The sequence below is a fragment of the Pyrgilauda ruficollis genome, unplaced genomic scaffold, assembly GCF_017590135.1.
Source record: "Pyrgilauda ruficollis isolate IOZ18807 unplaced genomic scaffold, ASM1759013v1 scaffold14, whole genome shotgun sequence".
Lineage (NCBI taxonomy): Eukaryota > Metazoa > Chordata > Aves > Passeriformes > Passeridae > Pyrgilauda > Pyrgilauda ruficollis.
The window spans coordinates 2,301,157-2,326,639 of record NW_024512543.1 but is presented as its reverse complement, the minus strand read 5'-3'; the positions used below and the strand labels follow the sequence as shown (position 1 = coordinate 2,326,639).

Sequence of the window (25,483 nt, the reverse complement as noted above, 5' to 3'; positions counted from 1 at the left end):
GTCGCGGCGGGGGCCGCGGGCGGTGCGCGGGCGCGGATCGCTCCGTCCCGCTGCCCGGCGGCCTCGGCCGGCGCCCCGGCACTGCTGTGTGCGGTGGCCGCCGGCTCCGGAGAGCGCGTTGTGGCACTCGGGTTCCTCTCTAAAATGGTGCCAGCAGCCTCAGCGCGGAGCAAGCGCGTGCAGTGGCGGATACGTGCCAGGAGAGCGGGGAAGGCTCTGCTGCTGCCGAAAGGGAGCACAACAAGCTGGGTGTGAGGCCTGCTGACGGATTTAATTTCTTGGGTGTGACAGATTCCAGGGGGAAGGAGGGGGGGTGAGGGGGAACCTTAAGTGCTTGAAGATCAGATCCTGCATGAATTACTTCGTTCAAAAGGCTTCAAATTATTTTTTCAGTGTTGGGCTGGATGATTTGGTATGCAGATTTAAAATAAAGAGATTTTGAATGGGGAGCTCTTTTAAGGAGAGAGAGATGAGGTGGTGATCTTGGAAATCTTTTGTTTCTGTTCTTGTAACATGCTCTGCTTTGGAGCAAGGTTAAGTCCGTTTGCTTAAAAGCAAGTCTTTCTTGGAACATCATTTTTTACTTTTCCTCTTCCCCTGTTTTTTTCTTCCTCTTATCCTCTGGCTGTAATCAGGGAAGTAATTAAAAATATGTGGTTACCCACGTTTAGTAGAATTAAAGCATAACAGAAGGCAGGTTGGTGCCTCTTTGGCCTTGCTGATTGGAAAGAACATATTCTTGAACTAAAATTCGAAATTATTTGAACTCCTAAACTTGAAAACTCAGAATATCATTATATTAAAAATTATGAATTATGATATTAAGGTATTTAAACTCTGTATATTACAAAGTAAATGGCAGTATGCTGATATGCACGTATTCTTACGGCTCTGTGTGTGTGCATGCATATATATATATATATATTCACTTGCCCACTTTTACTGTATGTTGGTCCTAGGGTAAGAAGCTTGATTATGGATGAAGAAGGTTTTTTAAATGCTGTAAACAGACTACAGGCAATAATAAAAATGTATTTGATGGTAGTACAAAAAGCTATGTGGAAGTTGTGCAACATGTAATCACAGACTGTCCAGCCAGGTGGGCATGTAGTGTACTTCCTTAGCCTCCACAAAGTTTGGAGCTTGTCAGTATATCTGTCTCTGGGTTTGAATTAAAAATCCTTGTTGCAGTTTTTTTTTTTTAAACTCCTTGGGTTGAGAAATAAATGGTAAAAGAAATTGCTGGATTTAATTTCATGGATAATTTCTTAAAAAGTTGTGTAAAACATGAATGTGGAAGGTTCAGTGTTGTGGAAATTTATTTCTTTTGTAACACCTCTCAGTTGTAAAAGTTTTCTGAACTTATTGTCCCCAGAGTGTTCATAAGTGAAAATCAACAGGTAGCAGTATCTTTTCATTAGTGAAAGATGACTTCAGAAAGGACTTAACCACTGATAACTGCTCTTTATGGCAGCTTAACGTACCTGTAAATGATACCTCCAGAAGCAGAAAACTGAGTTCTTGTTTGACTTTTTTTTTTGTAGAAAATGTAAATACAGTTCAGTTATTAGACTCCTGGGCTATCTCCACAAAGGGAGCTAATGCACACCTGGGTTCATCCTCACTAAACTTGGATGAACTGTGACTTGTGATTATTTTTGGAGTTCGTTATGACTGACAGTGGGCCACATAAAAATTTCATAAGAAGAAAGAAAGAAAGAAGAAGAGGAAAGTTAGGTTAAATCTTAGGTATCAGCTAATTTACCATTACTAGTTGTTCAAATAGTATTTTCATTTACTGCAAATTTAGAGAAATTCCTGTAGTCTTTATCAACATAGGAAACTTTAAACTGGGACAAATGGCCTGACAAGTGTAGCACATTAAAAAACTGTCTTCTGTTGGCATATAACACTCTTTATAATGTTGCAGAAAAATTTTGCATTAACATACTCCTTAAAATCTTGAACTCTGTTTCCTCTTTTTAAGAAAACTCAATTTTGTCAGCTGGTGAACCATCAGTACATCAACTACTAAAAAAAAAAAAAAATTTGAGAAAACCCAAACTGTTTTATATGCAAAGGATGTGGAAGCCTTCTAAAAGAAAGACACATGGATTTTGTAACACTTATTTGAGCTAAAATGAAAGGAAGTTACGCCAAGCTTACAAAATCACTTCTACATCATAAGATAGTGCTAATTTATTTTTGTAAGCAAATTATTCTTTTGGAAGTAAATTTGAGATAACCATTCTTGGAAGTTTCTTCTGACCATTGTGGATCTGATAATGGCCAGTGAAGTGAGTTGACCATTCCCTGATGTTTGGAATGCTTTCAAAGCATGTGCTCTCCTCCTTGGGATAATGATTAATTAGGTTTTTCATCTGAGTTTAATATTGTCATCCTTGAACTTACAGTTTGGTTACTCTGGGGTGGAGGAGAATCACGGGAATATTTGCCATGGCTGAGGCATGTGAAATGCTGCAGGAAAAAGTAGCTGTTAAGAATCTGGACAAGGAATAGGATGGAAGAATGTGTGTTTTAAAAGGTATTGCTGATGGCTTAAGAGATCTAACTATTTTATCTTTTCCTTGCTGCCATGCAGAGTATGCCAGCCTATGTTCTGTAAGGAAACAATATTATGTTAATATGCATGTAGATTACATAACGTGCCAAGAAGAGTTTGTCCCTCTCTAGGGGCTGTGCCCAGAACTTAGGACATGGGAGGGAGTGGCAGAGTTGTTAATACTTGCCTTCCATAGATGTGCACTTGAAAGCCTGTTAGTTCTGACTGTCTTTGCCTAATTCTGGTATCACCTGAAGAGTTTTATTGAATCTGGGAGAGATCGGAGATAGAAAATACCAGTAGAACCATCAAGAAAACTTTGCACAGGTACTGTCTGTTGACTGTTGGGACAAATCAGCTTATTCTCAGGAGACATGGCTGCTATTGCTTTAGTCCTTCTGCTTACTGAAGATTGAAGAGAATAAAAGGAGGAGAAGGGAAGATTGTTGTCTGCTATCAGAAATCACCCACTGTATAGGGGGAATTGGTGGAATTGGATTCTGTCGTCCTAATGAAATCATACATCTCTGTTCAGATTTGCAGTCTACCTTGTTCACTTGTAAAACAGTTTAGGATTGTACGACGGACTAAGGCAGAGCTGAAGGGACATGCATTCTATCCTTAGTTTAATTTTAAAAGTTTGTAAAGTGAGGGAAATGCATTGGCCTCAATGAGACTGTATAGCAGATTGTCTGATCAAATACAACTAGCTGTACTCATCACAAGGGAAAAGTCAGAAATTAAAGACATTAAGGTATAGATTGGTTGACTGTACAAATTAGTATCTAATGCCAGTTTAAGAACCCTCTGTGTATATCCCTAAATTACAGGGGGCTGTAGTGTCTAATTAGCTATCCCTAGATGATATCTGACTGCAGATAGGAAATCAAAGTTGTGAAGAGCCATGTAAAGTGCCTTTCATCCTGTAGCATTCATCTTTTTAATTGCTGGCCAGCCAGCATTTTCCTAGGTGTTACTAAGCCTTTCAAAGCTGGTTTATTAGGATGTTGACTAAGTTTATTATAGCACTGTTAGGTTTGTGTATACCAGATTCTTCTGCTTGTATTCTGCTCTGTTTGGACTACATGGGTTGTGTATCTGAATTTAATCACTTTCAGTATATTTGTTTTATGCATTTGCACAGTCTTTCCTATAAAACATTTGGATGTATAAACCCGTGTAAAACATTTGGATCTATAACATCCTGTGGCAAATTTAGGTTGATTATCATTTGCACACAGTTTAACCTTGTTAGTTTTGATCTGATCTTCAGCTATTGTCTTTTGACCCTTTATTTTTATATTGGGCAAGAGAGGGCAGAATCTCTATGCAACTTCTCTGAGCCAGTCATTTTGTAGGCCTTTGTCTTGTTTCCCCTGTTGGCTATAACTAGCATCTTCCCCAGACTGAAGAGGCTGATCTAATCAGTTGTTGATTATATGAAAGCTATTCCATGTATTTTTAACTTGCCTTTGTCTGAGCTGTTTTTTACTTTACTCAGAAGGGATTTTTTTTACTTTTTAAGGTTGATTTGGTTTTTTTTTTAAAAACAAGTTAACTAACCCTGCTCTCAGTATTTGAAATACAGGCACAAATTAGTTCTGTGCACTGTCACAATAGTGTTCTGTTTATTTTTCTAACTGTTTATTGATCCACAGGGAGCATTAAAGAGTCCAACTGATCTAAAGTAAACTGTTCTATATCCAGATATTGTTGTGGGTGGCAGTTACTAGCCCAGAGACTGTGATTCCAGCAGGAACCCAGAAGTTTCTCCTACACACAGATACCTAGGCTTTGCTTTATATTGATCTCTAAGCATTGCTTCTCCTTATTGTACGTCACAGTCCTACTCCAGTTCTTCAGTTAGCCCTTACCTTCACTGGTATGGCTTTGTATTGTCAGCAGTCTTCTTCCCCTTTTGTGAGGTCATTTATTAATATATTGAACAGCATAAACCAATGCAGGTTTTTCCCAGGGATCTGGAGGTGATTTTCTGCAGGAAACTGCTTGGACAGTTTATGGCTGTTTCTGAGATACTTGTGCATGCAAGAGCTTTCCCTTTTTTTCGCTTGGTTGCTTAGTTTCCTCAAGATTTAAGTGAGGGACTTGGAATCTCAAATAGAGTATCATTTAGTTGCCCTTTATCCATGTTGTACTACCCCATACTCTTAATAGATTCCATTAATTCTGCAGAGCAGGAGGTCACATATTCATAGAATAATTTTCATTAGAACAGACCTTAAAGATTTTCTAGTTCCAATTTCCCTGCCATGGGAAGGGACACCTTCCACTAGGCCAGATTGCTCAGAGCCCCATCTAACTTGGCCTTGAACACTTCCAGGGACAAGGCATCAACAGCTTCTCTACGAAATGTGTTCCAGTACCTTACCACCCTCTCAGTAAAGAATTTAGTCCTAATATCCAAGCTAAACCTCCCCTCTTTCAATCTGAAGCTATTACCCTTTGGGCTGTCACAAATGCCCTGGTGAAAAGTTCCTCTCCAGCTCTCTGTCACCCCTTCAGGTACTGGAAGGCCACAGTGAGGTCACCCTGAGCCTTCTCTTTTCCAGGCTGTGTTGCCTTAGTGACAGCCAGGTTGAATCTTTCCCATTATATTATTTGTTTGTGTCCACTAAGTCTATTCTTGATTACGTTGTTTACTAATTAGCGCAACAGAGATGTCAGTCTGGATCTTCCTTGAGGCTCTTTAAGTATTGACTGTGTTCTCCACATGTTTTTTTAGGTTCTTTGTCAGCTCCAAGAGAGCTAAAAACACAACTGTTTCATTTGCTTAAATGTTCACTGCTACTTCTGCATAATCTGAGACCCTCAACGGATTAAACTATGGAAACCTCTTTAAACTGTTGGACAGTGAAGTCGTACAAAAGGATTTTACTTTGCTTCATCAGATGTTCCTTTATATCTGATAATATTTTTACCTTTTGAATTTATTTTACCAGTCTTTAAAGAAAGAATTGATTTGTTGTTTCATTCTGTTTCAGCTGGGAGGCTGGGGAACAATATAGTCTTATGTCAGATTTGTTAGAGTGTAAAATGGTCTTAATTTTTCTCCTGGATATACGCAGCCTTTTGTAAGGAACTTCCTTCCATCTGGAGTTCTCTCTCTCCAGTTCAGATAGCTCCAGTTCGGGTATTTTGAGATGTTAGATACTCTTTAGAGCCCAGTATTAAAAATGAATACGCTAATTGAAGTTTCTTGGCAAGACATGTTTTTCTAGCCTTCTAATATTTTACACTTCTTTTAGGCAAAAAGTATTCTAGTTATATAGTGCTGTCATTTATTTTGGTGATCAGATTCTTGTATACAGCTTAGTGTGAAAGACAGGGTAGATTGAGATAATTTGTTAAACAAGGAAAAATAAGGAACAGTCACTGTTAGGCATGAAGAATTGTAAGCTGATAGTGTGTTATGGGAGTAGTCACAAAAATTATTCTTCACCAACAAAGTTTAGGGATTTTTTAGCACCTGATGAGGTGGCTGTGGGTTTAACTCTGGTGGTTGGAGATTGTCCCCCCTAATATTTTAGTTTATTGCTTTCCCCTCAGTATTATTCTCAAACAGTGGATAGAAAAAAAAAAAAAAGTAAAGACTTTTTCCAAGTCCTCTTTATCACTGACCTGAATAAAAGGATGGATTTGTTTGGATTTTAATATTCAGTTTCTCTTAAAAAGTCCAGTTGTTCAGCATATGCCTTTGTATTGTGCTTCAAGTACAAATTTTAATATGCAGCCCATTTTGAGTTCAAATAATGGTTTTAACCAGTGTGATAAGCAGAGGAAAGGGTGTTTGTGAGTTTTTTTCTGAAGTTAAGGGAGAAGTTTATTTACAGGCCTGTGTGGAGAGCTAGCAAAGTGATTACTCCTCATCACTGTTTCATAGTGTGAAAAAATTAAGTTAATGAACCAGTCTTAAGCCAAACTGATATCTGGAAAAATTTTGACCACCAGCTGTTAAAGATACTGCCCTAAATAATGCTGCCATCTACAGTTCTTGCTGTAGTCTGAGGGCTATATGTTCTCATCTTGCAAGATAAGGGATTCTGTCAGTAAATATTCCATTTTTGAGAGAGAAATATTAAGTGAAATTCTTTAGTACTGATTCAATTCTAAAGAGTACCAGAACATTTGAAGAATTTTTTTTCTTCCACTGTACCCTACATGAGGGATTTTAATGTGCCTGAATATAACATCTGTCTTGTTTAGACCTACCACCTGCTTGTTTAATTTGATGGCCTTTAGCTACTGCATGGATCATCATGGCTAATAAGCTGTTTCCCATCTGGCTTATTCAGTGCTCAGTGTCTTAGTCTTTTAAATGCTGAAGTTCTTAATGTGGAGTAAATCTGCTACATAGAGTGAAAAGGATAGGGCTGCTGCTAAAGGTTGAAGGGAGAGATTGGAGCACTCATGCTGAGACCAGAGTTGTACCTTTTAGGGGAAAAAACAGTAATATTGGAACAAATGGTTGTCTTTTAAAAGTAGCGTAGGATATCTTGCTAAATAAAACACTTCAGGAATAGTGCCTCTATGATGATGTAGTAGTTGAACCTAGTCTCAAGCAATGGATCTTCTGATCAGTTACAAAAGATGCAAAATCATATGTACAGCTGTCTCAGTCTTGGTGTTGATTCTTAGAGAAATACTTGGATACTTCAAGACAAAGGACTTCAGGCATAAAATGAAGTTGTGGATTTTAGTATGAAAAATGGCCAATGCACTACTTTGACAAAAATGGGAGGGGGAATGTACATTTGCCAATAAACTAAGGGGAAGATCTTTCACCTTTTTTTTTAACCTTTGTTATTTTGATGAAACTTGCTTTCTTCCTGAAAAACAAGAATCAGTTTTTAGCTGCCTTTCGCACTTGGAAACACATGTGAAACCAATTATTTTTCTCTAGACGGTAGATGGAATTCATAGTGTGAGGAAAGAGTTTCATAAATTGCCCTGTCCTTTACTTGAATTCTTGTTTGTATGGCACCCCTCAGTGCTGGTGTAGAAACTGGTGTGAAAACAAAATCTCTGCCTTGGTTTCTTGGGGTTATTTAGGTTTTGTTTCCTCTTTCTCGAAAGCTAAATAGGGATTTTGAAATTCTCACCATATTAATAATAAGGCCTCCAGCTAATGTGCTCTAAAGGATGATGTCTTGGGTTATAGCTAGGGTGGAAAATCTTGCAAATAGTTGAATTCTAGTGTTGCTAGCTGCATTTGAAGAAATCTGACAGAATGTTTTAGAAAATACAACTAAATATCTTTCCCTTGAGGGCAGGTATTTGAGAGATTATGGCATCTGAAGCTCACAATGTTAAGAAACAGAAAGTCTTGCTTATTGAAGGTCATCCCATTGATCTCCCCAGAAAAAGAATCTCTTCTTCCACTAAAAAGATCATGAAGGAGGTAAGCTGTTTATGTTGTTTGTTGGGTTTTTTATGTCCTCTGAGAAAAGTGAAGTAAAGATTTAAACTGTTTTATAGTTCTGAGCAGTGTAAATCTAGAAGCACAGCACTACTAAACAGTTGATATTTAGATATGCAATAGAACTTTAAATTCTATTTAACTTTATATAGCAGTTATATTATGAAAAATATGTGTTGTAATAGATACAGGCAGCGGCTGCACAGATCACTGCATTGTATTTCCCATATGAGCAGTAGGTACTGATTGTTGCAGTCTTACTCAGGTGTGCTTTTTTGCAATCTAGCCAAAAATGTTTCAATTCTGTCATGAAAAATTCTTTCTTGCCAAGAGAGCTACATGGCACAAGTGAGAGGTGGAGTAGGTGAAAGCCATTCATTGACATAAATCTGCCATATAATTATACAGCTTCATCTAGCATGTTGGTAGCACGTAGATTTTCACTGGGTTCTTGCTACTCAAAAATATTTTTAATAACCTCTTACCTGTGTTACTGGCTGAAGAGTAAGACAGTGGAGTACAGAGGAAGCACTGGAGAGGCAAACTTACTGTAAGACCTTTTCAAATAGTGGTGAAGATGTCAGTATCCTCTGTTTATTGAAATTTTATATTAAAACTAACATTTTATGACCAGTGTTACCAAAAAAAATCATAACATTGTCTTGCTGATGTGCACAATCTAAATGCTACCATTAATGCTAAGTAGTATAGATGGGAGTGTTTGACCCTTTATAATAATACAGCTTTTTTTCTCTATTTGCTTTCTTCTCCCAGGGTAAGAAATCTCCAAAACAGCTGGCTTCATACACAAACAGGTAGGAGGGTTGTGCTGTGTGGTATCTGAGTTTAAAGAGTGACAAAGGTGGGGAGAAAATCACAGTTGAAATTGATTATAACACCAAAGCAAACACAAATGGATGGTAGGTCTTGATTTTAATGACAGTTCTTGGTTCTTGTGTTTTCTTCCATAATAATGAGTCTCTGCATTAACAAAAACAGAGAAGAATATTGGTGGCATGACTTCTCATAACCCAAGTGTCATTAAGATATGTATTGGGGGAAAAATGTTTTCAATAACCTGAAAGCTAAATTCATAATTATACATATATGTATAAACTTACTACTTTATTATTTATTTTTACTATTAATTCATAATTATACATATATGTATAAACTTAATAATGCAATTGATTTGGTTTGGATCAACCTTCACTAAAATAGTGCTTTATTATTTCAGAGTAACAGTCGGAAAAACGGTGACCAGTCCCCTCTCTCTTTTCAAAGTGGTGTATTGTAAAAGGAAAGTTCATTGTTATACTCCAAAGCCTTGTTACAGAAAGAAGCTGTGCCCTAAATCTAGGGGCCGTGACATGGCAAATAAAGAAAATGAACTGGCTTGTGCAGGGAATCTGCCAGCAAAACTTCACAACAGTCGGACACACTTGCTGAATTCTAGTGACTCTGGCTCGTCTCAAACAGAAGGCCCCTCATCCAAATACAGTGCATTTTTTTCAGAGGTGGGTAGAGTTGGAAGAAACTCTAGTTAAAAAAGAAGTGTTCGTAGTAATTAGCTATGAAAGTTTTCTTTCTTTAGATTAATTTCCTTCAATTCTGCAGATATCAGGTCTTGTGATTTACAGTCTGTCCATTTATGGTGATGCAGTTGTCAATAGCAATAGTCCTGCCACTTTTCCTCATATTTGTGTCAGGTCAGAAGCTCAGATCTGCCACACTTGACTGGGTTAAAATCGTACCAGCACCAAAGGACCTGCTTAGGTTTCATGAACTGGCAGGACACACATGTCCACGTGTGTGTATACCAGCACCAAAGGAGAGCGTTGTTTTGACCTGCTTAGGTTTCATGAACTGGCAGGACACACATGTCCACGTGTGTGTTTATAAAAGTGTAAAAATGTTAGTATATCAGTGAGAATAAACTGGTGAGGTAGATCAGAACAATTCTCAATAGCAGTATCAACTTTGTGTGAAACTAACTTAAGCGTTTGTATGACCTTTATTTCTTGTTAGAGTTGGTTGGGGAAACCTAAAGAAACCTAAAAGAAGCTTGTAGGGCTTCTGAAACTGTCTAAAAGGCCAGATATTTAAATTAAATGGATCTTGTAACAAGGAAGGCCATTTAAGGACCTTAATGTTGAAGTTCGCATTTCTGTCACGATAGATTTTTGTTACTCGTTGGGGCTTGCATGCATTTAAGGTGAGGCATGGCAGGGAGAGTAACATCAGAAACTGTCACCGTGCTGTCTTGTCACGGTGCTGTAAATGTGGGCTCCCATAAGGAGAGAGCCCTGAAGGCGCAAGTCTGCAGCACTTCCGCATTGTTTCATTTGATGGTTTCAAGAAATGAGCAGAATAGCTACAATAAAGAGGCTGCAGAAAGATGGGTAAAAAAATGAAGATGGAAAGATTAATTTTCTGGGAAGCTAAGGAGCAGATCACTGGCCTCTGGTCACAAACGACTATTTAACTGGTTTGAGAGATTTGTGTGGCTCTGCAGTGTTCATTCCAATCCAGGGTCTAATTAATTAAAATGCCTGAACTTCATTCAGAGAACAAGCTTTTTCAGAAATGAACCTTTTCTGTTGGAGTTTGGAATAATACATGTAATTACTTGTGTCTAAATTGTGTGAAAATTAATAATCATCTAAGTAAAATGTTCTCAGAGTTGGTGAGAATTGTAGGTTGATGCTCATGAATGCTCATTTTAATTATTTGATACCTGTCTTAGGTGGTAAAGAGGTACAAACCTTATTCTTGCAGCTTTCCTGTAAAGTAGGTCCAATATCTTTGTGACCCCAAGGGAAATGTATGAGTTTAAGTCTATTCTTAGATAAATTTCTAAAACAGACCTATCAACATGCAGGTAGAATATACAAGATTATATATGAGTACCTAATTGTTTTATCGCTGGCTACTTAACTTGTGGCAACTTTTTCTATTTTTAAAAACGTGCAGGTTTCTCAGGACCATGAAACTATGGCTCAAGTTCTTTTCAGCAGGAATCTGAGACTGAACGTAGCTTTAACCTTTTGGAGAAGGAGAAGTATAAGTGAACTGGTAGCCTACTTAGTGAGGTAAAACAAGTCTCTTCTTTTATATCCTAAAAATGACAGCAATCTCAAATATGCCACAGTATTTTGAGCAATTCTGTAAGTGTTGTGACTTAGCTACACTTTTAAAATCATAGTGGAAGCATATACCTCTGCTACTGGTAGTAGGATCTACAAGTAACACTTCTGATTTTATTCTTAATGTTTCTAGGATACAGGATCTTGGAGTAGTAGTAGACTGCCTTCCTGTGCTTACGAACAGGTACAAACAGAAAAAAGTGGGGGGTTTGAACCTGCTTATAACCACACTGAAGTTCAAGCACTTCTGAAACATCTTGTTTTTAAGTTTACAGGAAGAAAAACCATATGTTTCAGTTGGCTGCTGTGTAGATCTTTTGCCTTTAGTGAAATCTCTGCTTAAAAGCAAATATGAAGAGTAAGTATCAGCTTGGGATGTTTTTGAAACGTTATTACTTCCTGGCTATGCAGAGACTTCCTGGCTATGCAGAGCCCTGGAAATCAATGGTTTTTAATCCTCTGACTTTTTTTCCCTCTGTCCCTTCTCCCAGCTCTGCCTTTCTCAGGAAATGAGAAAGTTCTGGAATGGAAGCTTTCTGAACCTTTATCCTTTAACAAAGCAACAGTGCAGAAATTCTTTCCTGCAATGTTAGGGACGTGGGGGAGAGGACTGGCTTTGCCCTTATGCAGATTTATTTATCCTAAACAGTAAAAAAGAATAGCACTGAGATTTTAGTATGCTTTATAACATGTAATCAAGGCAGAGTTTTCTTCTACTTTTTCAACAAGAACTTCAGGCAACCACTTAGAAATTGCAAGTGTAAGCAAGTATTTAAATGTACCAATTTGTCTAGATTTTTTTTCTTCCAGAATAGAAAATGTGTTGCTTTCTAAATTGCTTACAAAGTTATCTCAGTCTTTATTTATCTGGCCTGTAGATAATCTGCAGGGAGGGAAATGCATAATGTGTCAAATGTGTTGTTACAGATATGTGATAGTGGGTTTAAACTGGCTTCAGGCTGTCATTAAAAGATGGTGGTCAGAACTATCTGCACATACAGAAAAGGCAGAAGATGGGTGAGTATAATCTTGGGAAATACTGAAATGTGTTTCTGTAGTCTCTTGTAATTTTGATCAGTAGGAGCACAGCTTGCCTACAAAAGGCAAACTTAAAATTTTGAAGTTAAAGCTTAAAAGTAGTTTAAGGATAGTTAAGTTACTGACTTTTTCTCTTTTTTGCTACTGTTTTAATACATGTAGGCTGTAGTCATATCAAGGATTATACCAATGCTGTAGAAGTTGAATCAAAATTTTTCAGACCTTGTGGCAATATCTATTTATAGGCTAAGTCTATATGCAGTATTAATAATTAATTTTAGTAAAAGAGACTACTGAAATGTACTACCTATGTTATAAAGTGATGTTCATTCTCTTTTAGAAACATTCATATTTTAAAACAACATCTAAGTGTTTTGTGGGAACAGGAGAATCATCTTACTCTGGTTCCAGGATATACTGGTAATATAGCTAAGGTAAGTTCTGGTCCCAGTTCAGTGTTCAGTAATAAACATGGTTGTATCATTTATGGCATTCCTCCTGTTTTACTTATGCTAAACTGTGGTTGGACAGAAACACTTCTACTTTAGTTACTGCTAATGCTCAAGTGTATTGCATGGTTTTTACAGAAATCTGGAGTTGTTTCGCTATGATAGTTCTGTGAATTAAAATGGTAATTATCCTAAGCGTCTCCTTAATAACAAAGTAGCTAATAGTAATGAGCCTTAAAATGGATGTGAAAAAGGGCTCAGTTGAGTAGGTAGACAGATGTTTTCTCTTAGATCTCTTGTCCCCATTGTTGTAAGTATAATGGAGAATCTTAGCCCAGGAATGTCATTGGCATTTGCACATCAGGTGATGGGGCAAGTGACAACATACTAAATTCTGAAGCTTATTGCTGACCTAGTGCTTAGAAAATGGTGAGTTTGTGCTGAGCAGAAGAGCCTGTCTATCTGAGATTAATATCTTCTTGCATTTTTAGGTAGGTTGTGGTATCAGTAACATAATGAGGGTGTCTGGTAGATCCATGTTTTGCTCTTTGTGCTCATCTCTATAAACATGGCTTTCTGAGATTGGGCACCAAAAGTTATGCTAGATAGAAACCTCTCCAGGTGGAGGGACCTGATGAAGGTGGACAGTGAGAAAGGAGTTTCAGCAGGCAGTTGGTTGTGTGCAGGATTTGAGTGAACTTGAAAGGAACTTAAAAATTGCATCTTTCACTTATATCTTAAGGAGTTTTGGTGAAATTATAATTCTGTACCTACAGAATTGATTACTTTGATGTGTCAAACAAGTAAACTCTTTCCTTTTCTTCTGGACTGCTGTGCACCTGGGACTTCAGTTTTGATGTCCCTACAAGGATAATTACAAAATTCTTGCAGCATTTCAGTCAACAGGGATGCAGAAGAACTGAGTTCTGACTCCCAACGTGGTAGAGCTATGACAGCACGTAATGTAGACTGCCTAGTTCTTTTGCTGGATCAGAGTAGCAGCTGTAGGTAGTGTCAGTTTGTTTTTCTAGAGTTCAGGTTCCCTTTATGTTCATTTACTGTCTTCTTAATGTGTATCAGGATAGATTGTGACCAAAGTCACCTGAGCAAGTCAGAGCAAAAGTAGTGCAAGAATGTTGGAGGGGTTGGGTGAAGGAATGTCATACATAACCTGTTTTAATTACATGATCATATGATGATGATGATCTTTCCTGCTCATGCAGGGAGCAAAGGAATAACAGATAAAATTGATAGCTTTGAAAACTAATCCTACTCTTCTGGCATGCTTTTTAGTACATAAAGAAATGTCATTGAAAACATTAATTGAAAGTAATCATGAAGATAACTGGTTCTGAAATTTGGGCAAATATAATTATTCTTGTGCTATGGTCCTGAGGTTGCCCTGCTTCAGACATAGAGTTGGTGTTAGAGCTATAAATAATGTGACAAACACTTTCTCCTTTTTTTCCTTCTAGGATGTAAATGCTTATTTATTGCAGCTACACTGACATGATGGGGGAACAGTGTGCTTATGTGGTGAAACAATCCCCTAAAGTATCCCTGAAATATGTGCTGAAAGCCTTTTGAGAAATACTGGCAGAAGAGAACTGAACTGTCAAGCTGTTTAATGAAACCACTAACAAAACCCTAACCATCTACTTCACATTGAAGTGGAAAAATGTCTAGTAGGAGCAACTTTTACTTCAGTGAGGTGAAAGTGCACTATGAAAACTGTATGCCTTTGCTGCATTTGGGATTCGCTCAGTTACTAGGTATTCCTTTAAATGCTACTGTACCTTACAACATCATCGCATAAAAGAAGATGAACTATACTGTCATGAAGACAAGACTGCAGAACCAGTTATAAGGAACCAACAAAAACAATCAGCATTAAGAGCTTTTAAATGTCTCTTTCACAAGAGAACTCCCAAAATGCACAACTAGCTTCCAATTACATAAAAAAATACAAAAAACTTTGGGATATTCATTTACTTCTATGTTTTAATCAAATTATTAAAGACAGTTTTTGTTTGCACTATTGAGAAAATATACAGCAAAGATGCCTTAATTACTAGTGTTTCAAAAAGCCTATGTGTTAAGATACAAATAGCTATTATGTTCAGATTGTGATGGAAAACTACAAAAATCAGGGTTTCACATTGTGTAGTTAATGAAATATTGCACATATACAAAGATTCATGTATGAAAAATATTATAAATACCTGAAGTTAAGCTTGGGTAAACAGTTATTGCAAATGTCAGCAGAATGGTGAATTTATGTCTAACAAATGTTTTTATATTGTATGTGGATTTCTAACACAGTAATCTTGTTCTGTATCATTCAAACTACATGCAAATAAGTAAATATATTAAATATATCTACTGTTTTTTCTTTTCAAGTTCAAAAAAATCAATTTCTAGAATAATCTCTTCTGCAGTACTTTTTATCATAGATATTTAAATCTCTTGTTTGAAATGTTTACAGCCAGATGAGGCCATGTTATTCAAATCACACCCTTTTTATACTACCTCCTTTAAGAAACTGACAAAGAACTTTTGCAAAATTGATTAAGTTCTAACCTGATCAATGATGGCAAAGTCATACCAACAACAGCATTGAAAATACAGCTATAAACTTACTGTCATATTGATAATGCTGTTTTATTTTAATTTAAAAGCTATATCTTAATAGCTCTGAGGGAGTCTTAATCTTAGGCTTGCTGTTGCCTTTTTTAATGTTGTGATTAGGAAGCATGCTTTTTCATTTAAAACTTACAAAGTGCCAGCTCTTCACTTAAAAGTATACATGCGCAGCATGTATGACCAAATAGACTACTTCCTTAAAAATAAATACTTGCAAGGGTTGTTTTCATACCTAGCATTAAGCATGTGCACTTTTATTGACATGCAGGAGAAAAGTCTTTTGATAGCCACAAGAGGTTTTTGCTTTACAGATTAAATAAATTAATTTTAAACTCCTGTAGTGATCAATAACTTCAGGCCTCCTGTTGCTTAGTATTGTATTTAGTTTATGTATCGTTGTTGCTGACTTCTGAAGGCCAACTAGAAATCTGTCATGAGAACTTGGTGCTTTTAGTTGTTTGACTGTTCTGTAAACCACCAAAGGTTTTGCATTTCCTAGGGCAGTCAGTTACAAAGAGTTTCTGGGGCATCCCAAAACTGCAAACTTTGTGGGACAATTTGGAGACATACACATAGCCAGTCTTTTTGCTGGAATTGTTATGTATCATTAGAGATAATTCATGTTCAAAAAGTTTTGAGATAGGACTTTTCGAATGTTCTTACTATCAATTAAAAATCTAAAGGAACTATAGTATGACAACATTCTTGTATTACTTTACTGTTCCATTGAGCACTTAAATGTAAAAGTAACAAAGTCTAGTTTCATCATTTGGGTGGCAGTTGCTGAAACTCTTAGATTATTCCTCAAGGACAATACCGTTTATGGAAACTCAGATTTTTTTATTTTTTTTTAATAGACAGAGTAACTCATGGCCATTTATTTCTGATCATATAAGAAAGTATAGTTGTAATTGATTAAAGGGATACTCTAGTATTTAAAAATCTAGCTTGAATGTAGATTTAGATACATGGGCTTATAATGAATTCTGTATGTGGCCATAGAGTTACCAAATCCTAACTGTGGACAGTGCTTTTGTTTTAGAGGTGAGGTAAGATTGATTTGAGGATCATTACTGAGGAATACCTAATAAAATAATACATTCTTTTTAACTGCCAAAAGTTGTATTTTGACAGCATCAATAATACAGTATTAAACATTGTCATTAGTATCTGTGCCTTATTTTAAATGAATTTTTTACTGTTTTCAGGCAGCTACTAGACTGTAAGAACAGGATTCAGGTGTCTATATTATGAAATTCTTTTTTCCATCATGTTCTTAATTCATTGAAACTATTCGCACTAATATTCAGGCTCAGCTTCTTGTATTGTTTTTAGTTCTCAAATGGCTAGGAATCAGTTTTACTGTTACAGAAAGTACATGTATAATATCTGGTCAAAGTTGGCATGAGTTAAATGTCTTAACAGCTGTGTAACTCTGCTAAATTCATATAGTTGTTTCAGTGAATCTAAGAATTAAGTTTATGAGCTATCCCATGCATAAATGATAATCTTTGTGATGCTTTCTAAAAATGCTATTTCTAGGATGTGTCAGAAGATCCAGACAGAATTAATCCTTTTCCTGTGTGTTCTTGTGATGCAGAAGCACGTATGTACTTGAGGATGAAGGATGCCTCCACAAAGCTGTTCTTCATGTTATTCCACTTGATATGAAACTTTGAAAAACACTTATGTCTTTTGCCTCGGTTCCCTGAAAGTACTTGAGGCTGTTTTGCTGAAGGAGTACTTTTAAGTGTGACCTGGGATTTGCCCATCCCCTAAACTGAAATTAAAGAATCCTTCTGGCAAACTGTCTCTTTCTGCAGGGCTGAAAAAAAAGTCCAGTATTTTGTAAATGGAAGTGGCCAAGTTGAGGTATTACTGATAGCTTTTTCCACCTCCACTCTTCAGCAAGCTATGCCATTAATTAGCTGAGTGTGAAGAAGTTAGCATGTCTTAATGATTATGTATGTTTCTGTTTTGAAGGAACTATGCCTATTTCTCAGGAAAGAGTCTTCTACTCTTGGATCACACAGGTACTGCAGTTCCACACTCCTTAATAGTGCTTGCAGATTGTTGCTGGCATTAAAAAAAAAAAAATAGCAGCAGCCCTTCAAGAGCTTACCCTCTGTAGTGAGATATAATATTTTTTTTTTTTGCCCTCCTGTAGATTGCTTTATCAGAGGTTGCAGTTTTAACACTTGAGGTGCAGGAGGGATGGGAGAGTAGGAAAGGGCAAAGTATACATGCCCTGTGCTGAGTGACATCAGCCCCACTGCGTTATAAAGCAGGCTGTATTTTCATTTTCTGGCATCTGAAGTAGGCAAATTTGGAGTTACACATCTTTATGCATTTAGCATTGAAGAGATAAAGGTTTTGCAGACGGATGCTACAGTGTTAATTTGTGATTTTTTTGGGTTTTTTTTTCTTGAAAGAGTGGACATTCTTAATATGGAAACTGGAAAGTATCTTATGTGACGCTTACATTTTAGACTGGCAAGTGGTTGCTTTTGCCAGTTCATCTTGCCAGATCTTCCAGTTCTACAGAAGACTGAATGTCTGTCTTAGTGTGGAGATTTGCAGCTATTTTTGTGCCTAGTTTTCTAGTGCAAAGTGAAACTAATCAACTGTTTCAGAATACAAAACCATGCAAATTATGGTACTGGTGTGACGTTATTCCAGCTTTGCACAATGCAAATGCTAAAGTTCATGAAAGCAGTCAATTCTTTTGAGAGGAACTTTATATTGAGCTGATGTTGCATTAGTGAAGGAAAAAAATGCAGCAGTTTTTAATAGCCTTGGTAAAAGCCAGACAGTGTAGTCTAATTTTTGCCTTCAGTCTGCCATCCTACACACAGTAATCATTGTAGGCTACAGATAAGGATTCACAGAGAAAATAGATTGAGCATGCTTCTGTTATTAGTGCTTTATGTTATCCTTCTTTAAACAATTAATGTTTATTCTAAGAGTTAAATAACTTGTTTATGTCTCGGAATGAGACTAAATGCAACTATTTTTCTCCCCCTTTCCACATATATTCTTTAGGACTTAATGATTTTATTTATTTCTCATCTACTTTAAATATACTGAGAGTGTGTCTTGATAGAAGTGAGGAGGGGAAGATGAGAATTATAGACAAAACACAGGGCTAGCTATTTAACATGGTTCAGTTTGAAGCAACTGTGAAGAATTTCCATCTTTAAAACTTTTCACACAAATTTTGTTAATACCTACAAATTGAAGTGTGCACTCACAGCTCTAAGTTTGATTTTGAACTTGGTTGGAAAAAAATAAAGTGCTTTCATTCTAAATAAATGTAGCTGCAGTATTGTTTCTGTTCTTGTTTTTTGCATTGAGTACTAAGCTGGACTCAGATGCTAACCTGCCATAAGGGAGGCAGGAGGTGTAGCACTGTCCCTTAAAGGGATAAAATGGAAATATCCACCTAGTCTTCAACTATTGCAAACCTCAAATATTTTTGTTTCTGACAGGAGTTTTGTAGTATGTCTCTTTATGTAGATTGTGGCTGCTGATCATTGCTGTAAAATGAGATCCGCTATTTTCAGCTTGAATGTTTTCCATAGTGGTTGCGATTCATTGGGATCACTGCTTCAATTCAGGCAGTCATTACTTTGAATGCTGTAGCATAGATGGGCAACTGAATGTTGGGGTCTCAGACGTCTGTTCTTTGCTGTAACAAAACACAAGGACACCACATTTATTTTTCCCACCTTTTTATTCTCCCCTTATTCTTTCATTTAAGTGCTTAGAACCATTTGAATCCTCTTTGGAAAGTGATAGATGCCAAAGTGTGATAAAATGCTTTTACAAACATGCTTCTGACTTCTTTTAATACCGTTCTGTGAATGACAGTTTCCTGTATTTGGGAAGGAGGCTGTTTTCTGTATGTATAGGCTTGAAATAAACAGAACTAGTGGACTTTACTGATACTGTAATTGTATTCTTGATACTTTCTTTTTTACATAAGCACCATGTATATTGTGAAACAATGAACCCAAATCTAAATATCAAGATAAAGTTCCATTCCAAAACTGCCTGCTCTTACAGGTGTAAGTGTTGAAATATATATGCATCGTAGTATCATACTTTAAAGTTACCTGTAGACAGGTTATAATAGCTCTTGTAATTTATGATGTCTCTTTGTCAAATTGAATCTGTTGAACTTCACTTTCAAAAAGCCCAAATTTTGTTTGGATCTTGCAGTTGCCGCTTCTACTCATTTCAAATATTCTATGGATTTAAAGAGTTAGTGCAGTAAGTATTCCACCTTCAGAAAAATAGCTGATCTTTTTGTCTTTTGTGATAACAGGCTTTGATTACATCTCTTCTGCATGAGACAAAGTTCTTTTCTGCAAGATTTAAATAATTTTTAGGAGGGTTTTGGAGGAGGGTTGCCACATACAAGAAATCTATGGCATGTTTGGTTCTAAATGGGGGAATTGCACAAATACAGGCAGCTGTTAGGACAGTGCACATTTTATTACTATTGAGTTGTCTTTTCTCATGTGTATCAGCTGTCCTGTTATCTACTTAGTCTAGATAAAAATGGAATGATGGATTATTGGGGAGTTGAAGTCTTAATAGCTCTTGGCTCTAAGAAGCTAAAACTGCTCATTCCATTCTGATGAAATTGCTACAATGAATGAGGAAAGGAGCTATTTGTTGTGTGTTTGGTTTGGAGAGCAGGAATCTCTTAATTCTTTGTGTCTGCTAGTAGTACTTTGTCTTGAAACTTAAAGGCATAAGCATTTATGTATGCTTAAAATCTTCGTTATTAAAATAACAAGTTTGAATGAACAGGAAGAAAAAAACAACCTTGCTGCATTTGTTAATTTCTGCATGTAACACCTGGATGTTCTGGATGGAACACCTTGTGTTCCAGCTGCAGGAAACAGTAAATATACAAAAGTGCAGTTAACCATCATGGTACAAGTAGTGATAAAACTTGATTTTCAACATTGTAAGGTTTAGGCTATTACTAGTGAAGCAGTAAAGCGAAGCAGGACTAAAGAAATAGGTGGCAAGTTTTGTTCTGAGACTTGTGTTTTGGTAAGTCTGAAAAGCTTGACTTTCTAATCAGCCAAAATGAGTGGTGATCGATGGGAGTGTTAATTCTGGAATAATTCTGTGCCAGAAGCCAGCATTAGCATAAGAATAAGCAGAGTAGCTGGTTGTAAAGTGAACCCTGCTCACCAGATCAACTGTCTCTTCACATCAATTTTCTTAGAACCTTTTGCCTTTTTTTTCTTTTTCTTTTTTTTTTTTTTGTTTTTTTTAAGATGTTATAGTTCAGGTGTTTTTGGATAAAGAGAGCAAGCAGGAAGTTTTCGAAATCTGTTAGTTGGATGATGGGGTAGTACTGCAAGAGGTACCTCTAAAAATACTATCCTGTGAGTGGTGGCATCAGTAATCATTACAGGAGGTGGAGGGCTTGAACACAGGCACACTCTAATCAGAACTGGCCAATGTGTGCTGTCCTCGGTGTCAGTGTAGTGAATTGCATAAAACTGGGGAAGGACGAGTGTTTAAGATTCAGTACAAAAATTCCCATTACCTCAAAAGGGTGCCTGTGATTGTTGGGAGATTGGGGCATGATGATAACTGAGTCTTTCCAGTCCTGTGTGCCTAATCCACAGCAGTGAGGCACTTCACAAAGGAGGGCTGGAGACCTGATGCTCACAGAGCAGTAATCTTTCCTCACAGTTGCTGCTTTTCCACCCCTCTGACATGTTGGGGCACATCTCCTTGGCTGAATTTCCAGCTTCACATCCTTGTCACTTATCCAAGTGAGAATAAAATGCCTTCATATTTGGCACACCTAGTTTCCCAAGTGATGTCTTGTCCCTCAGGTCTTCCAGGTTCTCACTACAAAACAACTTAATGCCATTGAACTGTGAAAACTCAGAGGGTTGGGCTTGAGCCTACACACAGCAACTGTGGAGGCCACTGTGATATTGAAAATGAAGCTGTTGTATTAAAAGGGTTTGTTTGTGTATAAATGTTTTTTAAACATGAATGCCCTACCAGTATTCTACTGGCTGTTAATTAAAAATGCCTACAGTTGTGAACCTTTGCAAATGGCAGGTTGGTGACTGGTTAGGGAGAAATCCTGCTGCTTAGGGGTGAGTGGTTAGCTGGTTTGGGTTTGGGTTGGGGATTTTTTTCTATTCACCCATCTTGCCACCCCCTCTGAGTGCAGTTTTTTTAAATGTCCTGGTGCCAATTTGAATTTTCATTTTTACAAGCTTATGTCTTTCATGGTTTTCTGACCACACAAAATAATCAGGATGTTGGGTAGAGTGAGGATGTGTTATGTTCACAAAATGCTGTATAAGCATGTTTGCATTCATTTCTGTGCAGAAGTATAATTTTTCCCTTTCCTCTGCACTCCAATACATTTATGTTTCTAGTGGTGGCACGTCCCTTAAACATCTCTAAAGGGGTTCTTTCCACCTCTCAGTTCTTGATTCAAAAAGCAGATTAATTGCTTTCCAGATGAACAGAGAAGGGTGCTACTAAAGCTAAAAACCAGAAAGGGTGGGTGGACAGACCCAACAAAAACCACCAAACCACAAACAGCAATTCAAAACTCAACCCAAACCAAAAAATTAGAATTCACTTGTCTCTAGCATAAAGTAGTGCTGCAGCCAAATGACAACAAATGCTGCCCTCCATTTTCCATTAAAAAGAGCATGTAATAATGCTTTTCTGAGCAAGGAGTCTCTGACATTACAAACTGTTTGGGATTTTTAGGGGTAGTGCACTGTGATTTAGTTTACTTTCTAAGTGAATATTTGGTTTGTGACCTCAGCCACCTTACTCTGAAGGGCTGTAAATAAGAGGAGAACGCCCTTGGAGCTTTTCTTCACAACTGGCAGCTTGCTAACTTCAGCTTTTACCTTAGGGACTAGCGAGGCGTATTTCAGCATTTCTGTTTGTGAGATTTGGCATACACACTTCTGATGCTGCTTTCTTACTTGATAGTTCTCTCTGAGCTCTGGAAAATGAGCATTTAGCCTCTGGTTGATTCCTTTAAGTTTGGTTTGGTTGAAACAGTTCTGATGTCAAGGATTCTGCTTATGTGAAAGGAACGGTAAGACCTCTCTTCCTTTGTAAACTCACCAAATCTAAATCTTGATTGTAATAGGCTTCTGTATTGAGAAATCATTAATTTATAGACCTTAGTATCCTCATTAATACTTTTTTTCTGACAAAATTGATTTATCTGTGGTTCCTTTGTGGTATTTACTCACATATAAGATACTTACTAAGATATTTTTCCTACTTTATAGAGCAGTTTCTACCCATTCGCCCTAAGGTATGTCTCCAAGATATTGCTGTCCATGTGTTTCTGGTTTAGCATAATTGTCTCATTTTCCAGGCATTTATATGAGGTTGTCTTTTGGCTAGGAAATGTATCCAGAGCTTGAACTGATTTTAATAGTCCAAAATAATATCTTCACTGTGTTTAGGAGCAGTACAGTTTTTGATGAAAATATCATTTGTGCTGGCTTTACAGCAACATAATTGAATTTTATGGTCTCAACACTGAGAGACTCAAGTGAGAGGAAGAACTAATTTCAGTCAGATGGCTCCAGTAAGCCCTACCTTTTGTTCCCACATCTGGTAGTGAAATAAAAGGAAGATAAGCAGCAGTTACTGATTTAAGGATGGGTTGAATCCAGCCTCAGTCACAGCTACTCTCTCATATGTATGGCTGCTTCTCCTCATGGCAGTGCCAGCAGTCAGCTCTGCAGAGCTCTGTGTGTGGGGCAGCTGCAACACTGCTCTGTGATCTGCTTTGTGAGCTTCAGACACAGCATCACCTCTGCTAAGAGACCCTTTTGGTGAACCCTTTGTAGGATTCTTTCCTAGCTGAACTGCCCTTAGAAGATGTTCCAAGCTCTCATCTAAAGTTGTGTTGATAATTCAATTATAAAAGAACCTGGTTTTCTTTTCTCTATGTGCCTGTTCTAGGTTAAGATGTGACTGTGCTTTGCATGCAAGGAGAATCTTCTAATTTTAAATGCACAAGCTCAGAGTTTCTAATCTCCCTATGTTTTGTCTGCCACAGAGACTGTCCAGCCAGATACTGGGCTGTGTAAAAGCCTGCAGTGGAACTTGCTGGTGGTTCACCTGAGCTCAAGCTCTCTGTGGCCTTGCTGAAGAATGCTCCTCTTCCAGGTAGCTACACTGCAGCCTTTAGGAGGTCCGGTTGCTTTTTCACTGAGCATCACACTATCTCATTCACAAAGGAAAATCACATAAAATAACATCCTCACTTTCAGAGATGAGCAGAGTGGTGGTTTTGATTTAGATTGTTTGTTTCTTTTCTAGACAAGTATTACCTGGGATCTCAGTGCAATGTATATTTTTGTGAAGAGTTTATGCACTGTTTCTTCCCTTCTCTCTCCCACCCACCAGTCCCCACAACTTCTGCATGAAAACAAAGCAGTCCTGGCAATTACTTGAATTTGTTTCCTCCTCCTAATATTTGGACATGTCAGTATCTAAAAACATACCTCTGCACTTGCAAGAAGTAATTCTAAACTAGACAGCACAGTCTCTGTCAGCTGAAATGAACACCAGTTGTAAGATGCTTTGCTGAATTCTTCAGGCTTGCAGGAGACAGGAAAAGTTGTAAATTAAATCCTGCAACAGTCTTTCAGTAGATCATAGTTACTTTATTTGCCTAAAATAAGAATCTAAAAGCAAAGCACAAAGTTAAATTCAGGACTTTTGCTATCTGTGGCAAAGCTACAACTTCCAGTGAGCCCTGGATTTTACCAGCCATAATACAGAGCTTCCCAGAGGAGCCTGCTGTCAAATATATTTACAGTACATTTACAAATAATGAAAACAAGTAGCTAGAGGAAAGAAAAGTCATTGCAAGGTCACTTATGCTGTTATTTTCTTCCAAAAATGTATGAGAAATAGAAAAAATGAGCCATTTTTATTTAGCTCAAAAAATGGAGAAAGGAGACATAGGCCTCCGAACCCATGAATCATGGCAAGTACAAAACTTCATGCTGCAATTGGAAAGACCTTTTATGATAATGCTAGTATTATAAATCTAAAAATTATTTCATTTAACCCCACAGGGCTTATTTGAGAATTGGCAAATCCTGCATCAGGCTAAGTTATTAAAGTTTAAAAAATAGGTATTAATATAATACAGATGGAACCACTGTACTCACATAGGACTCTTACTTACCTCTGGTCTGAGGCTGACATAGATACATTTGAGTCAAACAGGAACTACTACTTATTACAAAGCTGTTAATCATGTAGCCTTAATGAAGCTGTTTAGCACACTGAATAGCAATGTAACAACGCATAGAAAATTAGCTTGTTTGCCATTGATTAATGATAGATAATGTGTGCAGTTCCCCACAGTGGGACATTTGAGCAGTTTTCCGTCATGTACAAACTCAGGTTCATTAAGGCATGTCTTTACTTGCACAGTCTGATTCAGCATAAAAACCCACACAAACAGGAATGCACTTTAAAGATAAAAACAAGATTCATATTTAGCTTACTGAAAGTGTAATGGAGGTGTAATGAACCTCCAAATTATTTCATTCAGATAAACAAGACAAAGATGAAAGGACTTATTTCAACAATAGCTTGAAAAGAGTTACAGGAGAATTACAGATCAATACATTGAAAGAGGACAGTAGGAAAAAGTTACCAACAGTTATTCTTCTAAGTGTTGAATTTCAAAGAAATAGCAACTTGGTAAACTTGTTTAGGTATCAGCTGTGTGCGTGTAGGGTTATGTATCTCAAATGCCAGCTTTGTACAGAAAAGGTGCGTACAAATGAACTTAAAACCAAGGAGAGTTACAGTTCTCAGCTTCTCAAAAATGGACAGATTTTGTTTAAAATAAAAAGGTTTCAACAGGTACTGCTGAAGATTGACTTCAGTTCAGAGCAACTGTCATTTTCTCTGTAAATGAGAAAAGGAGTTTAAGACCCAGCTTTGTTCCTTTTGCTTTGTCAAATATTGTGAGCTCACAGGTTTTACTACTTTTCATATTTAGTTTGAGTCTAGATTAGCTAATAGTACACACTGTAATAGCTTTTGTTAACATTTTTAATACACCAAAGAAAATGTTTATCGTCAGAAATTGCTACTCCAATTCCACTTGCAGTGTTATACTTTTTAATTCCACTAAAAATTGTGTAAA

At 37.1% G+C, this 25,483-nt stretch overlaps 1 protein-coding gene across 4 annotated transcripts; it reads left to right on the top strand.

Annotated features, from left to right (window-relative positions):
• The first annotated feature begins 82 nt into the window (after positions 1-82).
• On the top strand, positions 83-25,483 carry KATNBL1 (katanin regulatory subunit B1 like 1). Of its 4 annotated transcripts, XM_041459995.1 has the most exons (11): positions 83-249; positions 7,855-7,982; positions 8,775-8,815; positions 9,238-9,517; positions 10,974-11,092; positions 11,280-11,330; positions 11,415-11,504; positions 12,074-12,163; positions 12,525-12,618; positions 17,260-17,309; positions 23,369-25,483. In XM_041459995.1, exons 2-11 carry the CDS (start codon positions 7,869-7,871, stop codon positions 23,397-23,399), a joined length of 960 nt encoding a protein of 319 aa, XP_041315929.1. In that variant the 5' UTR covers positions 83-249; positions 7,855-7,868; the 3' UTR covers positions 23,400-25,483. The 4 variants fall into 4 exon arrangements, with proteins under 4 accessions (XP_041315929.1, XP_041315928.1, XP_041315931.1 ...); XM_041459994.1 differs by lacking the exon at positions 23,369-25,483 and having other exon boundaries at positions 17,260-19,268; XM_041459997.1 differs by lacking the exon at positions 17,260-17,309 and having other exon boundaries at positions 84-249.